General features: G+C 51.8%; 6 protein-coding genes across 6 annotated transcripts; 4 read left to right on the top strand and 2 right to left on the bottom strand.

Annotated features, from left to right (window-relative positions):
* Positions 1–64: 64 nt before the first annotated feature.
* SCP_1401720 (hypothetical protein) lies at positions 65–2,352 on the top strand (the record flags this gene model as incomplete). Its single annotated transcript, XM_027763879.1, has 8 exons — positions 65–160; positions 216–231; positions 333–721; positions 774–959; positions 1,034–1,313; positions 1,366–1,547; positions 1,603–1,795; positions 1,850–2,352. 8 exons carry the CDS (start codon positions 65–67, stop codon positions 2,350–2,352), a joined length of 1,845 nt encoding a protein of 614 aa, XP_027619680.1.
* A 1,501-nt stretch (positions 2,353–3,853) lies between these two features.
* On the bottom strand, positions 3,854–4,166 carry SCP_1401730 (hypothetical protein; the record flags this gene model as incomplete). The annotated part of the gene is made up of 2 exons (XM_027763880.1): positions 3,854–3,914; positions 3,976–4,166. The coding sequence occupies 2 exons, from the start codon at positions 4,164–4,166 to the stop codon at positions 3,854–3,856; spliced, it is 252 nt and encodes an 83-aa protein (XP_027619681.1).
* A 306-nt stretch (positions 4,167–4,472) lies between these two features.
* SCP_1401740 (hypothetical protein) lies at positions 4,473–4,779 on the top strand (the record flags this gene model as incomplete). Its single annotated transcript, XM_027763881.1, has 3 exons — positions 4,473–4,599; positions 4,659–4,681; positions 4,738–4,779. 3 exons carry the CDS (start codon positions 4,473–4,475, stop codon positions 4,777–4,779), a joined length of 192 nt encoding a protein of 63 aa, XP_027619682.1.
* A 3,421-nt stretch (positions 4,780–8,200) lies between these two features.
* Positions 8,201–8,583, bottom strand: SCP_1401750 (hypothetical protein; the record flags this gene model as incomplete). The annotated part of the gene is made up of 4 exons (XM_027763882.1): positions 8,201–8,281; positions 8,331–8,366; positions 8,432–8,454; positions 8,520–8,583. 4 exons carry the CDS (start codon positions 8,581–8,583, stop codon positions 8,201–8,203), a joined length of 204 nt encoding a protein of 67 aa, XP_027619683.1.
* A 1,398-nt stretch (positions 8,584–9,981) lies between these two features.
* Positions 9,982–10,399, top strand: SCP_1401760 (hypothetical protein; the record flags this gene model as incomplete). The annotated part of the gene is made up of 3 exons (XM_027763883.1): positions 9,982–10,023; positions 10,107–10,230; positions 10,290–10,399. 3 exons carry the CDS (start codon positions 9,982–9,984, stop codon positions 10,397–10,399), a joined length of 276 nt encoding a protein of 91 aa, XP_027619684.1.
* Positions 10,400–12,919: 2,520 nt separating this feature from the next.
* SCP_1401770 (hypothetical protein) lies at positions 12,920–13,453 on the top strand (the record flags this gene model as incomplete). Its single annotated transcript, XM_027763884.1, has 2 exons — positions 12,920–13,075; positions 13,136–13,453. The coding sequence occupies 2 exons, from the start codon at positions 12,920–12,922 to the stop codon at positions 13,451–13,453; spliced, it is 474 nt and encodes a 157-aa protein (XP_027619685.1).
* Between the last annotated feature and the right edge of the window lie 519 nt (positions 13,454–13,972).

Consider the following 13,972-nt stretch of genomic DNA (forward strand, 5'->3'; position numbering starts at 1 on the left):
TTTTGCCTCCAGTGTGCGTCCGCGAGAATGGCGGCCATTCTCGCCGTAACCGGGTGTTCCTTCTATGGAAATCCCGCGAATCCTGCCACCTCCCTCGAGTGGCAGCGAGGCTCGGCGCCGAGACAGGAGAATACCTAGAGAACGGAAGGATGGAATAGGGGTACCGTCTTTCGTCCCCAACATCCATCTGACCTCCGCATAATTCAACGTGAAAGGCAGGTGACTTCCTCAGTCAACTACTCTCTTAGCGCGATGTCTGAACCCCCGACAAGCGAGTTCTTTTACGTTTTATTGGTCTTCTTCTATACTGACCCACTCGTATACTTTTCTAGGGGATGATACCTTGGAGCGTCACGTCCACTCAGCAGTGTTCGACGAGGAGTGCGCCGCATACTCCAAGGAGATTGCCAAGGGCCCCCCATCCGACGACAGCGATGCAGACTACTCCGACCGCAGCAGTCTCTGGGAGACAGACTCCTCCTCCAGCGTTTCTTCAGTCGAGTCCTCTCCCTACGATGTCTCTAAGCTTGAGGCCCACCTTTACTATTTCGGTATCCGGGGTTCCAGACGCTGGGGTCCCAAGTTGATCTTCCGGACATCCAAGGATGTCTTCACAGTGCCCTCAGGGCCAGAACAAGATCCTCGTCTCATGCGGCTTCTGCCAGTCTACGAGCACCACAAACTTGGTAAAGATAATCTGTGGGCTACTATTCGTTCTAAGGTTCGTGACCTTCTCGAAGCGCAGCAATCCGCGGACTGACATTCATTCCAAGGTTGTTGAACTCCTCGATCAGCAAAACATCCAGCATTCTTCTGTCGACCTTGTTCATTTCAGCTGGGTTGAGGAGAATGAGGACGTCGAGGACGTCGAGGACAACAAGGACGATGAGGACATCGAGGATGTCGACATCAAGATCGCCCCGTACGGGACAGTCGTTACCACTCCCGTCACGATTTGGGTGGGAGTCTTGCCCGATACTCTCACCGGCGAGAAGGCATTCCACTCTTCCAATGACATCTCGATCTCCCCAAGGAGCACGGCATTTTCGACGTTGATGTTGCGTACCGTGAGTCGGTGGCCAGGGGCTTCAGTGGTCCCGAACTGTTCGCACCCGTCTCGGATCTCGATCCCCTCAAGGCCGTCATTGATCCTGTGACTACTGCACTTGGCCTGCCTATCGCTGGCTTGAAGATGCTCAAGAGCCGGGGAACAATGGGCTTCTATTTTAGAGTGGGTAAAGTTCTTTACGCCGTCACGGCCCGCCACGTTCTGTTCCCTGAAGACGAAGGCAATAATCCATACTCCTACGTCGGTATGTTCGTTTCCCCGAGAATATGAACGCAATTTTGACTACACCTACAAAGCCGGACCGAAGAAGAAGGTTGTCCTCATGAGCACTAAAGCTTTCACCACCTTCCTCATATCCATCCAGGGCCATATCGGCACCCTGAACAACACGGTTGGCGTCTTGGAGAAGTGGGTTACGGCGTTAACAGCGAGGTCGGAGGGCAGTGGCCCTAACGCTGAGCAGGCGGCAGGTGAACTGGTGGAGACTCAACGTGAGCTGAGCAAGACACGAACGGCGATCGAGGGCGATCGAGGAGCTCAAGAAGTTCTTCGTGAAGGTGAAGAAGCAGTGGACGAAGCCGAAGGACCGGGTCATTGGACACGTCGTCTGGGCACCTCCCGTCAGTGTCTCTACCGCTCCTCACGGTTATACGAAGGACATTTGCGTCATCAAGCTTGACGAAAAGAAGTTCTCGCAGAACTTCAGGAAGAACGTGCTCGACTTAGGTGCGTGCTGATCTGTCTAGCTAAAGGCGTCTAATCTAACTGTTCATATTCCAGGCCCTGAGATCGACGCCGCCAAGTTCATCAGCTTGATGTACCCTCGCATCGATGCACCGTCCGATTTTGATTATCCAGCTGAACGTCTCCTCGAGCTCCGAGGCGTTCTCTCCGCCGAAGAGATACGCACACCCAACAACAAAGACCACAAAGGTGACCCCATGCGATACATTATTAAACGTGGCCTCACCACGCTCACCACGATCGGTTGTTTGAGTGGATTTGAGTCTCATGTTCGCCATTACTTCGCCCTAGGCAGCCGCGATTCGGTGGAAGCAGCAGTCTACCCCTATGACAATGACTCCGGTCCGTTCTCCAGGGGCGGGGACTCTGGGTCCATCATCGTCGACGCCCTCGGCAAGGTCGTTGCCCTCCTCACCGGTGGCACGGGTCCAACCGATTCCTCTGACATCACATTTGGTTCGCCAATGTACTGGCTCTGGGAGATCATCAAGGCCCAGTTCCCCGGTGCCAACCTCTACTTCGAAGACGACAACAACTAGAGTTTCAATAATATTACACCACAGGCTCCTAAAACCATTCGACGTTGTGGTGTTCTCGCTCCTTTATCCCCTAGTAGTGTGTTTTAAAGATCATGTGACTTATGTTTTATAAGACCTACCTTTTTGAGTGAAAAATACTGAATAAGGAAATTTGTACAGAGGAGAACTCCACAAGATGGCTGGCCCAACAAGTCATCCGAGGTTATGCTGAACGAGCGTAACCGGAACGTTTCTCGCAGGAAAATATGCACAAACCCTAGCCCGAGTCTTATTTCCTGCAGCGCGAGCAACCCAAATCTGTCATTCATGTAGTGCTTGTCATGCACCCGCCGTCATTGCAGTATCATCCAGCGTTGCAAAATCCAAGGTTCCCTGAAAAGAGAGTTGCTGGAAATTTTAGAAAGATCTAATTCTTGCCATAGCTGAGCCAAGTATTTCAAACTCTTGGGGACTCTAGCTTATCAGCCTCATTATGTAGAATTGGTAAAATATGTTTTTCATATGGTACGTATTAGTATGCATTGCTCAAATGGCCGAAAGTAAATTTACTGTAGCGCACAAAACCCATTCCCCCAAGCTGCCGCTGGCTTCTGCTACCCATCCATCGATTTCCAAGCCACGCCTCTTTATGTTTTGGCTTCCGGTCCAACCAGCCTACTGCCGCAAGTCTAAATGCCCACGGGCGCCGCCGTTCTGAGTGGAGAAGAGCCGCGTGACTGGTCGGTCTCATTGACCGAACCCCATCGATGATCGAAGGGCATACTGCGGAAACAAGCCGTCTTGGGCATCTTGCGGAGATGAAACATCAGCATGCATCAGTGATGAGGGACCCGAAGTGGAAATTGAAACACGGTAGCGCGCGCTGATTGGCTGGGCGGCCGCTAATGGAATCTTTGGTGTTGGGCATGCTGCGTCAAACACGAAAAACCATTCTGAGCAGCACACGAAGTATACGACCGTCCGTGTCGGTCGGTGCAGGTGGCTTTACATTCTCAGGACTGTGTGCCGCTGGCTAGGCTACACGAAAACGAGTCCAGAACACCCAAACGCGCCTCGGATGAGTAAAGCAGGAGCTGCTGCGCCAGGTAATGTGAACATGAATACGTACTCGTTCGCCGTGCAGTGGTGAGTAGAGGACGAATGCGACTCATCGACGACGTGTAATTCGCCGAGGAGCGGGCTGCATATGGGTGGCGGAGCCGCCAGAGTGGGGAAACGAAATTGATGTTGGTCCACGGGACCCAACGGGTCGACTTGGTCTCGACCAGACTGGGGGAAGCCTTCGGTCTGCCCAAAAAAGTCTTCACCCGTTCCTCCCGATGCTGGACGGAGGATGCAGCGCACGGAAGGACGCTCACCGTACTGCTTGTGAAGTTCAAACTGATCTGCGGTCAGCAGTTTATTAATAAAGAACGATGCTGTCCAGCCCGGACTTACGCTAGTCATGATCTTGCACCCTTGAATCCTGCGATCAGCTGCGCCGGTCACAAAGGAGGGTTCGCTAGATCTTAGGCGGTTCGCCCGCGGAAGTACACAGCGACTGTAATTCAGTCCAGTGCAGCCTGGAAGATGGTGTCAGTCAGACGGTGGAACGCCATCCCGATAGATGCCTGCATGGATGACCTCGGAATTAATCCGTTCAAATTCTCCCGTTCTATCGCATCCTTCGTATCGATTGATGTCTCTTCCGTGTAGGGAAAGAACTTGCCCTGCCGACGATTATCGAGATGAGCCTTAGCAACTCCGCGGGCGAAGGAAACCAGTGGGCAGGCGGCGGGGTCAAACTCATGTGGTCGGGATATGAAACGGCACATGCCAACGAATGAACGCGGAGTCACAGGGGGTGGGCGGAGGTTTAAAGTGTTCCCTCCGTTGCCGGTAAACCAGATAAACTTATATAGTCCAAATCGGGAGGTACAGATATTCTCCGGCGTCTTTGACCGCGCACATATAAACAATCCCTCTCTCTAGTTACCATGATAACCGTCGCATTCTCCCCCTTTCAACTTTCTAGAACGCTTTGTCCAGGCTTGCGCCCTTGTCTGCAGATCGAATAAATTTCGACCCCCTCACGACCCAGCCTTCAATTTATTCTCTCGTCTGCCCCTCCAATCATCCCAATGCCTGGCCTTGTTAGCGACGCCACACGTATCTGGGAGCTGAACATTTACTGGACCGTCAACTCGCAGTGTGGAGTCTGGGATCCGAAAGGGAAAGGTGTCGACGTTTGGGAGTGTATCAGAGATCGTGAGTGTCTTCGTATTGTATACGCGAACCCTATTGGATTGACTTGGCTCTCGTTACAGATAATTCCATCCCTGGCACACAGGTATGCACCATGGTTTTCCTTCGCCAAAGTTTGCATCGACCGAGGTATTTCCTTAGCCACCTAATACTGCGTATTGGCGATATGTCACTCGCAGATGACAGACAGCACTGCTGCGCATTCGCATACCCGCTATGTCCCGTCGGCTCGCCGCCATCCACCGCGAGTGGCATGAGCCTGGTTGTCTCACTTAATCCATGCATCCACACCTCATGCACCCACTGCCAATCGCCGATACCAGCAGCACTATCCGTCCTCAGAATACCCACCCCTCACCCTCCACAGTTACGGTGTGCGCTGTAACGGCCGCGTCGGGCGTTATGGAGGCGCGTTTTGGGGTTCTGGAGTTTGTTTCACAGTCGCAATCAACCGGGAAGTAGCGCCAGGCTATTCGCTCATTCAGCCATGGCAGCAACGAACGCGGTGTTTGTAGATTTTCGTTCACCTCGTGCATTTTGTTCCTCTTGCTCACGCTATTCTATGCGCCTCTTCGTTCTATCTGACCCCACCGTCATTGTTGGGCAGTTGCAATTGTGTTCGATTGGATCGTTTCTACTCACGTTCTGCTCGGTCAGAGCATGTCTCGTCGTCGTCCCTAGTGTACTACTATCGTTCTCCTAAATTAAAAGCTGGCTTTCTTCTTTACTGCTTTCGCATAGCCTATTATTTCCCTATAATATGGTCGTATTTTCCTCTACGTACTGTACATTGTGAACGTATCGTATGTCTTTGTCCCAATTTCGACTGGATTCGAGCGTCGTATCTTCATCGGGCTGCTTTCTACTTGGTTATCTAGGAGCTTGATCATCCAGTTGAAGCTAAGCCACAGACATCATGGGCTACTGCACGCGTTCTTGGCCAAATCTGCAGATGCTTCGAATTCTCCGCCGCCTGTGCCATTATTAATCCTCACTTTATCGTATTCACGGGTTCGTGCACATCTAAAACGAACGGGCGACCGTCAAGGCATACACCTACTATCCGTATTGAAAATACACTTCAACCGTGTTCGTGAGGACCCTTACTCGACATGAGGGTCTTCATGAAAGCCGTCTAAACAAGCCGCTTCCATGGCCCGAGCTTCTTTGTCCTGAAACCAGGAACTCGTCGTCGCCGAATTGCGAGGAAGTCGCATGCACATAAGTAGCGGCCGCTCGACACGCCCAGCTGTCAGGATTCGCTACGATTCGCTCCTCATATTTTGACCCCCGTGGTCGCGGAGCGCGTCTGCCTTTCGTGTGGATGCCGAGAGCATCTGACTGCCACACCCTTGAAGGCTGGTGTGGTGCGGGCTGCGCGTGCAGGAGCACACAGATATCTCTGTTGTGATTCTGTGATTCGCGCTCGTTATAGCTATTGGCCGGGCCCTATCGCTGCGTGCACATTGGCAGGGCGCCATTTGGTGGGGCCGGCGAAGCGGTGAACACTCTGTGGACATCTTCTGGACCTTCCGAGCTGGCATTCAGCGAGCGCCGATTCAAACATACATTCAAAGGTGAATGAACGCGCGCGATATTGGATATCCCCCGGACTTCTAGCGCGCCCTGTATGGCCACGCATCAACTCCTGAAACTCTAGTATGGGAAGGCTCTCACTCAGCGTTCAGACCTTACCACTGACGCCTCGAATTATCCAGGGAAGGAGATGCGAACCCTGGCTTCTTCCTGATGTCGACCAGGAAAGCTCGGGTAGCAAGCAAGGCGATTGTTAGGGATATTGACCATGGTTCCTCCCGGGAACCCTTGCTCAGCTTGGTGGAGGCCCGTGCTTCTCTCGACGCGTACATGACCTATCGACGACCAATTTGTCTGGCATTCACGATCACAGCTGGCAATGCGTTTCACATCGGTAACGGCAAGGCAAGCGAAGACCTATGTAGTAGCTGAGCGCTGAGGTTTGAATGCGGCTGAACAAACCTCTTTTACATATACACGTCAGAAGGGAGCACGTCGCTGTCACCGCAAAAAAGACAACCACTGACAGCCCCAGCCAGGGTCCTACGCATGCTCAGCACTCTGGTCAGGATACGCAGCTGGGCGTTCCGGAAGAAGCACTGGCGTGGAACGCCAAGTTCAGAATGCTCTGGGGACACAGATGGTTTGTCCGATTGACCAATGTTGGAGCTCGCACCTCTCATCATATCAGGCTACTATTTCACAACGCTATGACATGTAGCCACTGGCTTCTCGGAACTCTGCATTTCGTTGGAAGCACGTCTGCCTTCGGAATGGGCTGTGAGTCCTGAGTGATGACGGAGATACCACACGCATGAGTCGCAACGCGGATCACACCGTCAGATCTGACACTACGAGATTCTGCGTACCTGTGATGCACAAGTTCCTAAGACAGATAAGCCAAAGCATATCATATCATATCCAGCGCGAAGACCTGTGGTCTTTGTAGCGCACGCAACGACGACGGGGGTAGAACGTGTGAGCGGGGTTGCTGGAGCGTAGTCGAGGAACGCGACGTGGGCGGACTACACGCCCCAAGACCGATAATGATGGTGTTATGTCTGTCGTTATGCGATCACAGGGCATGGGCGCATATCACAAACTCACTGACATGAGTGGGGACTCCATTACGAGTGTGCGCGACGTGCTTGCTCAGAATCGCGAACCTGATGGTAGTAGACACTGCCCATCCATGATGAGCCTCGCACGGGCCTGCGTCTGACAGAAAGTCGAAGATCTGTTGGTGACTTGCAGAGGCCAACCAAGGCAGGTAACAGTGCTGCTCGAAGTGTGAGTGAGAATATCCAGGTATTTGATACAGTGTCAGGACCAACCTTGATAAGTCCTGCGCATTTGAAACCAAAGAAGTCAGAATTCTCACTGTATCTCAATCCTCGTTGAGTTGAACGTCCGGACACAGGACTTCCCCGCCGGCGTTCTTGGTAGATAAGTGCCCATAAACACTCGTCAGCCAAATTCCACGAAACAAACGCCCGGTCAGCGCTGCTTTCGTTGTACGCGGAGCCCGAAAGAAGTAAAAGTAGCCTGGACAGCGCTTGTTGAAGATGTGATGTAACACGCCGGTGGTTGTCCCGGGGAGTACAGCCCTGGTGCACCTACGCATCTGCGAAGTATCTGCAAGGTTGATGCCTGCTGGTCGGCGTCAGTCCGAACACGAAGAAGCATGGGTTGCCAGAGGCTAGATCTACTCGTGTTTGCTCAAAGTCCGCTGATTGGGGAGGTAAAGGTGTGAAGCTGCGTACGAGATTGATAATTGAACACCAAATGCCGTAGAGAGCTATGATTAGTGCAGGCAGATGATACGGTGAATGCACTGTGCACAGCTGACTTGTTCCGGGCGCTTGCAATTGGGAGGTAAAGTAGCAGAAAATTACGCAAATCGGACGCATTATGAATGTCATGGCGAGATACGGTCGGAGCTAGCATGAACAGAGAACGAGCGTCCCACCACCACACCGCTAGACCACAAGACAGCGAAGTCGAGAAGTTGATGCCCAGCACGGCGATCAAGACATCTGTGCTGAGTGCCGGAGGGTCTTCTTACGTACTACACGGGTGGGGGCGAACCGCACGGTCCACATTGGCCAGGTGTGGAGAAGTACAAGATGAGAAGTCGGAACAATCCAGTCTATAACGAGGCAGTGTTACAAGAGTGGACGTACGCAAAAAAGGCTTACCAGGCGAGTGCGAGCCCTCCCGGTATTCACGACACCCTGAGGATACATGTCAGTAATACCTTGTCGAGTCATCAGCACTCATGGCAAAGTGATAGACGCACCTCGAGCGACTCGCGCTGTGCATCTACACGGGCGGGCCCGTGTCAGCAATGAGGCACACATCGGAACTTCCTCCGGCAGACCCCTTACACCGCCAATGCCCGAACGCCTGACCGCCGTGCAGGGTGATGGAGCCACTTTGAGATGATACCATAACGAGGTGATACGCTATGATTGCAAGGACTCTTCGAGGTCCACATGCGTTGAAGAGATGCGGCGAGATCGTGCTAAGCAGCTGATATCCGTTTGATTTCAATATACAGTTGTCCGAAGGCTGTAGCTCCAATGGTTGTAGCTGTTGCGATTAGGGATTTTGGGTATGGCCACTTTTCGGCAAATCTCGCAGTAATCAGTGGTGCACCAGCAAAATGGACAGTTTGGTGCCACTTTCTTACGGTGAAAAAGTGCCGTTTTCCAAAGTGCTCATTGGTACGGGAAAATCTCGGCCGGCTACATACCAAAGATGAGAACAAAAAGTAAGAGAATAACACTAACAGGAGCACAGCTTGGGCCTTGAGGGAAAAAGAGGGAACTCACCATCTGGACAATGGGGAGGAAGTAGCGAAGAAAATGGGAATCAACTCGGACCAATCCGGAAGCAGTGCGATGGGAAGATGCAGATCATAAGCACGAATACGTTGTTATATCAGGAGTATTTCGACTCCGTTGATGCTGTTGAGGCTTGAGCCGCCGAAAACTGAGTTGACTGTTTCTCACATACCCTCCACAGTAGTTGAAATCTGCAGTGTATACGTCGTGACGGCGTCACTGGATGTGAAGTCAAGAGAAGCACGAAGTGCGTAAAGACTTGGGTAGTTCCATGTGTGCGCGTTTCGCTGATGCAAACTCTATCGTGACGCATTTTACGTGAGGGTAATTTGAAAACAGCCTTCAGCAACAACTGAAATAAACCAAAGCATTACTTACGAATAATTACGGTCGTCCGCAGTCCCACGTATGCACACTCACTACAGCGAAGACAAGTATACTTGTCTCTGTTCACATTGCGCGCACAATTTGGTGTTCTCTTCGAATGGCTTTTCCTGCCACAGGTACAAGAAGCGGCATACGCACAATCGGAGTTAGACCATACACCTTGATGACATCGTTCAGGCGACGTCTCCGACGTCCTACTAACACTAGCAGTAGGCAGATAAGCAGATTGGAATGGCGGCATAATCACCGACCACGTTGCTGGGATGAAACTGCCAGAGAACGCGCACAAGTCCATTGAATTCCTGAGATGAAGCCAAGACGACGACGTTCATCAGACCTGTTCAACACAAGGAACAGTAAGATGCAATGAGGATCCTAATGGCCTGGACCTGCTTTCCGCGCATACGAGGATATGTCAGTCACTCAGTGGATGAATACACCGGAAAGACGAACTTGCAGTAGATCTCTCTGTGTAAACTTGCACAGATCGTGCAGACCTCCGATGATGGTATCAACCAGGTGACGGTCTGTGGAGATATAAGCGCTCACGGTAATACCCGTTTGCTTCTCGCGACTTCAATACTTATTCGCTACCTCATATTTCTGACCGGGACCCATGCCGCGCGAATATACCACTGTCCCTCCAATAAGAACCACGGCGAGTCCTCCTCCTCTTCCGGCAGCATGTCGCTGATATCAACTTATCTTGGATTCACCTCCTGGAACACAATGTGCGCTTAGCTCTTGCTCTGGGGAAGTTTAATCGTTGCGGCTGGCGTAAGCTACTACTACGCTAAGCAACACATCAACGAACGCAGGAAGTCGCAGGAGGTTACCGGTGTACGACCCTCAGGGAAGCTGGACTGTATGTGTAGTCCCTGTATGCATACATGTGAGTCTGAAGATAATATTGTCGTTGTTCAGGGCGCGCAAGAGTTGCGCAAGAGGAACGGCAAGCTGCCCAACGCACAACTGTTCCAGCAGGTGCACGAGAGGCAGCCGATGGAGGGTCTGCGAAATCGTCATCTGGTTGAATGTCCTGAAAGTAGACATGGAATGATGGGTGGCTATGAATCGAGCTGTCTGTCTTCATCTATCGTCGCACACGGTGAATAATCCTGCGCATCGATGATCGTTTTACATAAAGTTCCTCAGACATTTAAATTTTTGTCAGGTTGAAATTCTAAGCTCGACTGAATGCACCCCCTCGGCTCCGAGTCCTGCGTCAGATTCAATCTGATCGTTGAATATAGCGCAGATCTGACACTCCTCGAATAGTTCGCTGCGTCTTTTGGGTGTTGTTCGCCGGTAACAGTCAGCATTCAGACTTATCGAGGGCTGATATTCAAGGAAGAACAGACCGACTCCTAGAGGGTACTGTACTCTGGTGCGACCTGATGTGCATACTATATGTGTCTGGCGAAGTTTTCCCCACATCGACATATCCTGCTCCACGAAGTTTAAACCAGAAGACATCACTGCTTCATGTACCTGTCAGGCAGTAATGTTGTTGTATGAAATGCTCTGGAGGAGTCTGCTGCGGCTGGTTGCAAGCTGCTAACTCGTTGTCATGAACCATGTATTTCTGCAATCGCTTCTCAAGTAAACTTTGCCTGCTAGTGCGAGAGTGCCGGAACTAAATTCAAGTCCACCTTTCTTATTCGTCTCGCCTTCTCAAACCGACTCGTCGCGACAACACATCAACATCGTTTAGTTTCTGCGGAATAGCGAACTAGAAATTCTGTCAAGTCAACTGTTCTCTCACTCCCGACATGCTTATCGCAGATACTATGGCATGGCACACAAGAATCTCCAAATGTCTCCCCAGCAACACAACCCAGCACAATCTGCTCTTACCGTCCTTGCGCTGAACGATGCTTGGATCGACTCACTTCCATTACCTCAACGGCTTTATCCTCGCTTAAGCCACATGGTGCAGAGGTATCTATCCGACAGTTCAGAGGGTCGAGAATCCAATGTGAGGTTTTTAAATTATGTGATACTATGTACGGTCCTAACAACCATGTAGCAGCTTGAGGCTCTCAGATTCTCGAGAGCACTTGGAAAGACGTTGTGGACTGGTCCCGCCAGCCGAGAACTGGAACACCTCTTGAGCTCGTGGCACACGGAGTGGGACGAAGAGGGACGGCGGGCTGAGAGAGATAAGTCCACTGGCAGCGGCCAGTATTTGAAAGGAAGTCTGGCCTGACACTGTCACCGGCTGCGATCAGGATGTTACAGCGCGGTGAACTGGGTCGAGGGGAGCGACGCAACTCGCGTGGCAACGACAAAAGAGATGGAGAGCGCGCTTCCGCCAGAACGTGACCGTGAGGAGGGCGATGTACTGGGGCCCGGGCCGCCTGCGGTCAAATTTTCCCTAATGGTTGTAGATACTTGTGTTAGGATCAGACATCGATTCTGTAACAGATTGTTTACTAGATGGTGGATGACAGTAGCGCGATGCCGACTCATGTTGTATGCACAACTCGGATATCGAAGCCTTTCGGTCCTTCCTTCGTACTGACTTGCCTAATCGGGCACGGACTACGCGCCTCTTCCCAAGGATTTTTGTTACCTGAGAGACTGAGCCGTTCGCGTACAGGTTACACGCCCTGAGCGCAAAAGTCCTCTCGGCTCGCACAGGCACCATGGCCCGCTGTCGTCACCGGAGCCTAACCCTCCTTCGCAGGGTCTCAAACGTTCTTCCTGCCACGTGCGGGCGTTCGCCCAGGAGGCGATCTCTTGTTTTCGCGCTTCCCGACTCAAGACAGTGAACCGGTGCATCCCAATTCGTCGACGTCGCTGGGTGCATCGCCGGATACTATGGCTGGCCACTCGTGACCTCTACAATTCGAGCCCATCATGGGCGACTTCACACAACAACTACGCAGGAGCCGTCGCTCACCCCAAGGCTAGAGGTAGCAGCTCGAGCACCAGTAAGCACGTGTATCTACGAGGCCGTAATTGAAGCTTGACCAGCCAACATACTGCCGGTGTACAACGTGCTTGCGAAGAACTGCATCGACTCGTAGATGCTAAGGGAATATTTATGCGTTCACGAGGCCCGCGAAGCGAGAATTACGAGTTTCCTTGGACGAGTCTCGTGTCCCACTCTCAAATATTCGGATCCCCCAATCACAGCGCTTCCCTAAGAGCTTCAAAATTTGACTGTGAAGTCCCCGACCCGGATACCTCTATGGCGCCGTGAAACTTCGGGGGAACCTGATTGTCAAGGCCAACGTTGCACATAGACCGCGGTCAACAGCGGGACTTAAAGCTACTATGCTATCCATAGTCCTCTTGTCACCACCGCAGAATTCTCAGATGGCCCCTAACCTCGGCTCCGTATGCTGGGTCGGGGGCCCATCTTTCTAGCAGATACACTCACGATGATCCCTTTGCTGAGCTCTGTCTGTGAGACCATGTCTCGACTTTCTCGACTGTACCTTCCTCGTTCTCTCAGGATCAAGCACACGCCATGTCCTCCTATTATGTGCACAACCCGTCTGTATTCTCAGAAGGGAGAGAAGGATCACCCTGCAGGGGATTGACGCATGGACCGGCGTCAGGGGAGCAGCCTTACATCTGACGGGCAGGGCAAAGGTTACGGGAAACACCTGTCAAGCCAGGATGAGAGCAAATGCTTGCAGAAAGCACTGTCCTCTATGGGAGCGCGGTTGGCCAAGGCGGAAAAACAAAGGCAGGAGAAGGTATGCAGATAGCCCCTTCTTTCTGCGTCGCCCGTAGTTGATTCTGTGCTGCATGGGAAGGGTAAAGAACATCATCGCTTTCTTTACACATCCTTCATCCTTCTGGACCGCATACGCGACCTGGTAGCCACCAGTTGTGGGTTCGAGGACTCAAGTTGGATGCATATGCTGTACAAGATGGAGAAGGAACCCGACCGTGACTGGGCAAAGTATGCACAGGAGTCACTGGCTGAGATAAGCGACGACGAAATCCCACTCGAAATCCCACTCGAGGAGTTACGTTACATTCTTACCGATTTACATGATCCCCCTGATATTGATAGGATACCTACACTTGTACGGTGGAGGAATGATTTCTGCAAAGAACACGAAAATTGAGAATGCGAATACGGAGGGTGCGAAGAATGCGAGGAATGCGAGGAATGCGAAGAATGCGAAGAATAGTAGGTGTATATACGTACAGGCGGCGACCTTTACTCTGCGATACTATAGCATGTACGAGGGTGATACAACAATTAATTGAACGAATTCCCCCGCTTGCTATTAGACTGTGCCATGGTGAGTATAAACTGCAAGGACGAGTAATAATTTGTCTGAGTCTCACTACTCGTGTGCATGGGGCTCGCACATCGCATACCATGTCAAGGAAGTGGGCATGCAAATAATTCTTGCGTGCTTTAGCAATTTAGGCTTTGTTCATTGTTCTGAGATAGATCTTTCAGGGTCTCTAGGATGTCACCACGGGATGCGCTTGACGGCCGCGCGAAGCCGGACTGCGCGCCTGTGGATATATGTTCTCGTAAGACAACCTTCGTGAAGGTCGACGCGACTGCGCGACTGGTCACACTTACGCGTGTCTCGTGATGTGTGATTTTTGACGTCTCAAACTGCTGCTGT

The sequence above is a fragment of the Sparassis crispa genome (assembly GCF_003851025.1).
Source record: "Sparassis crispa DNA, contig_000013F, whole genome shotgun sequence".
Classification (NCBI taxonomy): domain Eukaryota; kingdom Fungi; phylum Basidiomycota; class Agaricomycetes; order Polyporales; family Sparassidaceae; genus Sparassis; species Sparassis crispa.